At 42.7% G+C, this 6,411-nt stretch overlaps 1 protein-coding gene across 1 annotated transcript; it reads left to right on the top strand.

Annotated features, from left to right (window-relative positions):
- The first annotated feature begins 1,561 nt into the window (after positions 1–1,561).
- Kcnj16 (potassium inwardly rectifying channel subfamily J member 16) lies at positions 1,562–5,658 on the top strand. Its single transcript, XM_052197327.1, has 2 exons — positions 1,562–1,646; positions 2,085–5,658. The coding sequence occupies exon 2, from the start codon at positions 2,181–2,183 to the stop codon at positions 3,438–3,440; it is 1,260 nt and encodes a 419-aa protein (XP_052053287.1). The 5' UTR covers positions 1,562–1,646; positions 2,085–2,180; the 3' UTR covers positions 3,441–5,658.
- Positions 5,659–6,411: the final 753 nt, after the last annotated feature.

Genomic DNA, 6,411 nt, shown 5'->3' with positions numbered 1-6,411 from the left:
TAGTCAGCAACAAATTTTCCACATACTCAAATTTGCTCGCTTATAACTTGTATTAATTGCAAATTAATCCACTGATTATCCTGTTTTGGAAGGTGTTTTAAAAGTAGCTTGTTTATAATAGTTCCTAGCACCACTGGAATCCAAATTGGATGCCAACTGAACACCATTTCAGGCAAAACTCTTTCTCTCCCTTTTGGCAGCTACACAGTAGCAGTAGCTCTTGATTTGTAAACTTTTTATTTTTTTAAACTCTCAGCCTCCCCTGGTGTTGGGCAGTTATCCTTAAGAAACTTTCTTGGTTGAAACATTTAGCAAGAAAATAACTCTACCTCTGCATCTGTTCTTTAGTTTGAACCCATCTGATTCTTAGTACAATTTATCCTAGACTCTTACCTTCTATAGTCAGTATAGAGGAAAGAATGGGCAACACCATAGGACTTCTGTTTTGGAGACATTAAACATTTAATTCGGTAAATACCTCTGATGACCAATGAACTGATACTACAAAGAATGTTTGGGCAGAAACTTTCTATAAGCACTTTGGGGGATGTAGGTCCTATCTTGAAATGAAACATCTTTTCTTAGCACAGGCAGTGAGGCAGGGAGGGAGGGAGGGAGAGAGAGAGAGAGAGAGAGAGAGAGAGAGAGAGAGAGAGAGAGAGAGAGAGAGAGAGGATGCTTTACAGGGTTGCTTTTGGCCATAAGCACAGTCCATCCTTGTGAGTGGTCCCCTAGACAAAGAGTTCTTTGTAAAGTGGCTCTGATCCCTGGAGAGAGAGAGAGGGAGAAAATGATTCTTTCTGGCTGGGGAGATGTTAACTCTTTCTTCTGCAGCAGGGAAGGGAGTTGATCTAAAGTGATCAATCCCCAAATGAGCTTTAGAGAGTAGTCTTTTATAATATTCGTTTCCATGTGGCTGAGATTGGAATGGTCCGATCTCACGGCCTGTTTCTGCCTGCACCCCCTTGCTTCAGCCTGGCACAGGTGCACCACATCAATGCCATATTCCAGTAACTACTGAACCATTAAATGTGCTGATTTTATTATCCAGAAAAAGCAGAGGACATTTTTTTTTTTAACAATCACATTTTTAACGTTCACTTTCAGACTTGAGTATCCTTAGGCATGGATGCCCTGACATGAGACGTGTACGCTCGGCTTACCAGCTAGATTTTGTCTAAGGAAGGTTGTACATGCATCAGAGAAAACACTCTGAACTAAGGGGGTGAGGGGCTCTAGTCACTGGCAGGATGCCCCCGTTAAGAGTGAAATGAACTTAGCAACTTTGGCAACATTTCTGTTTCTATTCAGGGGAAAGAGAAGAGCTGTGGGTGTCAAAAATCAAAAAAGTTGGTAGGATGGACAGAGGCTGGGAGACAAAAGGCACAGGCAACATTACACCTACCCTAGAGCCTACCTGGGAATGGTTTGAACTCCTCTGGGGTTAAGAAAGCCTTTCCTTTCCAATCAAGGTTAAGGGCGGAGCTAGGAGTAAAGGAGTTTAATCTGAAGTAGATGTTAGTATTAGTTCTCTTCTGTTTGGGGAAGTAGACAAGAAGGAAAAACCCAAGTGGGACAAAGAAGAAGCCACAGCGAGAGGCTGCCTACTCCAGGAACCAGGGTAACCATACCATTTTATGCGAAAGGTAGAAACTGTTTATTGTTCTGGATTTAGTAATTGAAAATCTGGTAACTAAATCCTGCTTCATCCCTGTATATTATATATAGATTTCTTTGTTTCCTCATGCAAAAAAAAATGTGTCAATATAAACCTACTATTCTCTCTATCTGGTGAGAAAGGACTGCAAGGTACAATTTGGAGTCATCATAGTGTTTACTCAAACACTATGCAAACATAAAAATCTTATTTTCTCTAATTGGATGTTTCGGTCCTTTTAATAACTGAGCTGCTTTCTCGACCAAAATGTTGAATCAATACTGAATGTCTCCATGGTTCAAATGAAGTCTTCGCTACTTTAGATAGCAGAAAATTGCTCCCAATTTGTCAGACTGCTAAGATGGAAATTGGAATCTGAAGCTAAAATGGTGTTTAATTGTCTTTCTCTTTTTCTCTGTACTTTTAGGCTTTAACAGAAAAATCTTTTAAAAAGTAAAAGTTCGAATATACCTGGAACTTGTAACTGACAGCAAACTCCTCTGGATGCCCTAAAGGACCAAGAATGAGCTATTACGGAAGTAGCTACCGGATTGTCAATGTGGACTCCAAATATCCAGGCTATTCTCCAGAGCATGCCATAGCCGAGAAGCGAAGGGCAAGGAGACGCCTGCTCCACAAAGATGGCAGCTGTAATGTGTACTTTAAACACATTTTTGGAGAATGGGGAAGCTACATGGTTGATATTTTCACCACTCTCGTGGATACCAAGTGGCGCCATATGTTTGTAATATTTTCTTTGTCTTACATTCTCTCCTGGTTGATATTTGGCTCCATATTTTGGCTCATAGCCTTTCATCACGGAGACCTATTAAGTGATCCAGATATCACCCCTTGTGTTGACAACGTGCATTCATTTACGGCAGCATTTTTATTCTCCCTTGAGACCCAAACCACCATAGGGTACGGTTACCGTTGTGTTACAGAAGAGTGCTCTGTAGCCGTGCTGACAGTAATCCTTCAGTCCATCCTAAGCTGCATCATAAACACCTTCATCATTGGAGCAGCTTTGGCAAAGATGGCAACAGCCCGGAAGAGAGCCCAGACCATCCGCTTCAGCTATTTCGCGCTTATTGGTATGAGAGATGGTAAGCTTTGTCTCATGTGGCGCATCGGTGACTTCCGACCAAACCATGTGGTGGAGGGCACAGTGAGAGCCCAGCTTCTGCGCTATTCAGAAGACAGTGAAGGACGGATGACGATGGCCTTTAAAGACCTCAAACTCGTCAACGATCAGATAATCCTGGTAACTCCAGTGACTATTGTCCATGAAATTGACCATGAGAGCCCTCTGTATGCCCTTGATCGCAAGGCAGTGGCCAAAGATAATTTTGAGATTCTGGTGACATTTATTTATACTGGTGATTCTACTGGGACATCCCACCAGTCCAGAAGTTCCTATGTCCCCAGAGAAATTCTCTGGGGCCATAGGTTTCATGACGTTTTGGAAGTGAAGAGAAAGTACTACAAGGTGAACTGCTTGCAGTTTGAAGGAAGTGTGGAAGTCTATGCCCCTTTTTGCAGTGCCAAACAACTGGACTGGAAGGACCAACAACTCAACAACTTGGAGAAAACATCCCCTGCCCGAGGATCCTGCACCTCTGACACCAACACCAGGAGGAGGTCCTTCAGCACAGTTGCCATGGTGAACAGCTGTGAGAACCCAGAGGAGACTGCCCTGTCCCCACAAGATGAGTGTAAAGAGGTCCCCTATCAGAAGGCGCTCCTGACTTTAAATAGGATCTCGATGGAATCCCAGATGTAGCCCTCCTCTCCCGTGCTTACCTAAAGACCTGAAGCTGTAAGCATGATTTTTAACAAAATGTTAGTTCTCTGATTTGTGGCAGAAATAGAAAGCAGAGTAGGTTAAACTTGGGGAATGATCATGTAAAAATTCCACAGTTTTCTAATATTAAAATTTGGCTTTGGTAGCAGAGTTTGTATTTAGGAAAAATGATTAAGAAGCTTAATTGATTACAATTAATCTCATTATTTCATATACTTGTGTCTCCTCTTGAAGGTGAAATATTTAGGAGAAGGGGAAAAGAGGCTAATAGAGTAGTTAAAAATCGAGATGCAGATAAGCTAAATATTTTCATATAAATAAGTAAGTTAATTAGGGAATGAGAATTTATGTCAATATCTTACCATCTAAGCCCAACAGATGAAATATGCCTCAACTCAGAGACATTGAGATAAGAAAGAAAAACCAAGTACGGCTTGAGTTACCATATTTGCTTCTCATAGTATCTTGGTATCGGCAGAGAGACATGTGACCTTAAGAAAGTGAAAATGCCATCAAATCACAGATGTCTTTCAGTGATACTTGCCTAATGTGTTATTAGTGACTGCTGGAAGCCAGAACCAACCATGAGACAGAAGACAGGGGAACATTATTATGTAAAGAAGTATTTCTCTCTTAAATACCTTGGTTCAACCAAACCAATGCGGAGCAGAAGGGAGGTGGGAGGCCTTTCTTTGCGCTCCCTGGAGAAGTCCCCTGTGCTCACACTACCACTGTGCTCAAGCCTTTGTGAAGAGGACATTACAGAGGTGGGATGCAGGGGAGGCAGCAGCTGCGTGTTTCCTCAGACCTCTGGAGAGTAGACGCTAGATGCTCTTAGTTCCTGGTCCCGAGAGGCTGCAGTGTGGGTTGAGGAGAATTCCAAGAGAGAGAGCCTTTCCTAAAGGCAGGGGATCAGTGTGTATGGTGACTTGAGTCTCAGATCTGAATAGTTTTGTCAACAGTGATGCTGATTTGATTGTATACTAGAGGAATGAACTGAATATTATAGGGCTGCTTAGATATTTTAGGACAAGAGATAAATGTGTATTCTCTGTCTTCATGTTAAAGGATTAAGTTAATTCCTGATTCCTGGATTCATAATTAGCACGAACCCAGTCACACACACTGTAAGGTTTATAAACTGAAGAATTATTAGCTATGGCTTGGCATCGCTTGTGTAATTTTTTCCCAATGTTACTGAGCTAGGAATGAGTATATTATACAGCGATTGTTTAATTTAAGCATACACACAGTTTGATTCTTTTGGTGTCTTCTTTCTCTCTCTTTTCCTCCTATTCTCTCTTTCTCTCTCTCTCTCTCTCTCTCTCTCTCTCTCTCTCTTCCTCTCTCTCTCTCTCTCTCTCTTTCTCTGTCACACACACACAGACACACACACACACAAACACGCACACACACACATTTAATCCCATAAGCACACTGAGCTGAATCAAACAATTCAAGACTACCAAGCTAAGTCAAATACATATTCAAAGGAGCCTCTTTTTTCCCTCTCCCTCTCCCTTTCTTTCTTTAGCTCTCCCTGTTACCCAGGATCAATACAGAATACAGTCTAACTTTTCTAATGCACATGTATAAACAAATCTTTCATTCTTGCTGTCATATAAATAAGAGATTTGATCAAGGGGCATGTTAAAAACTGTCCTGAAACTTAATATCTGAAACCTAAATCATGTTTAACCTTCAACACTTGGGAATGGAGGATCCATTAGTTAAACCATAGAGCCATTTATTTATATACCCACACATCTGGCACACACACACACACACATACACACACACACACACAGAGGGTGGGGTGGGGTGTGACAGAGACACACAGAGAAAATTCATTTTTTGTAGCAGTCATTACTTTTCTCAATTAGAATATTACGCTTTCCAAGTCTAGAAAACATTGCTCTAGCAATACTTTCTCCACCAATTTGAATTTGCTTTCCTAGAAGGCAGGTACACTTCAGTGCACTGTGCTTCCTTTGCTCTGTCTGCCCATAACAAGATCAGAACAGGGGTGGGGGTCACAGATCATTGATTTCTGATGAAACAGATTCTGGTGTACTCTGTGTTCATACACAGAGTGGAGTGTGTGGTTAGCATTCGCGTGTCCCGTGCATCTCTCATCTTCTGTGCAGATTTATAACATGCTTTGGCATGCCTGATGAATTGCTTAATAAAGATCTTAGACTGGTGCAAATGCTGTGTACATCCCCCTGCTCCCTGTAGCATTGACTCTGCTTCCCCAAAATAAAAATGGTGCCTCATATAATTTATGAAACACTGTTAAGGGGCTTTTACCAGCATGTGTAGCAGCTGCACCTGAAGACACAGTCACTTCTATACACAGCAGGGACTGGCCTTGTGCAAAATGTAGTCCCCATTTTAAATGCACTGTGGTCGATGTTAAATGAGTCAAGTTGAGTACACAATCTCCTCCTTAACATGAAATTATCCATCAGCTAATAGAAAACAAATTGTGTCATCAAGTCTCTGCTCCATCGGCTACACTGTGGTCTGTGTTTCAGGAAGAGTGAATGAGGAGAGAGAAAGTGGGAAGGTGGGGGAGGCAGGCAGAGAGAGAGACAGAGACAGAGACAGGTGGGGGAGGGGTGGAGAGACAGAGAGAGAGAGAGAGAGAGAGAGAGAGAGAGAGAAGAGAGAGAGAAGGTGGGGGAGGGAGAGAGATAGAGAGATAGGGGAAGGAGGGAGAGGGAAAAGTAGAGAGAGAGAGAGAGAGGTGGGGAGGCAGAGAGAAACAGAGAGATAGAGAGGTGGGGGACAGAGGGAGAGGGAGGGAGGGAGAGAGAGAGAGAAAGAGAGGTGGGGGAGGAAGAGAAAGACAGAGAGACAGAGAGACAGAGAGAGGTAGGGGATGGAGGGAGGAGGGAGAGGGAGAAGAAGAGGGGGAGGGAGAGGGAGAGGAGGGGGAGGGGAAGGG

Source organism: Apodemus sylvaticus, chromosome 10 (assembly GCF_947179515.1).
Source record: "Apodemus sylvaticus chromosome 10, mApoSyl1.1, whole genome shotgun sequence".
Lineage (NCBI taxonomy): Eukaryota > Metazoa > Chordata > Mammalia > Rodentia > Muridae > Apodemus > Apodemus sylvaticus.
Note: the sequence above shows the minus strand (reverse complement) of the source record. Positions and strands in the feature narration are given on the sequence as shown.

Excerpts from the sequence above, each read along its gene's own strand:
- Kcnj16 (XM_052197327.1), top strand. The coding sequence starts at position 2,181 with ATGAGCTATTACGGAAGTAGCTACCGGATTGTCAATGTGGACTCCAAA.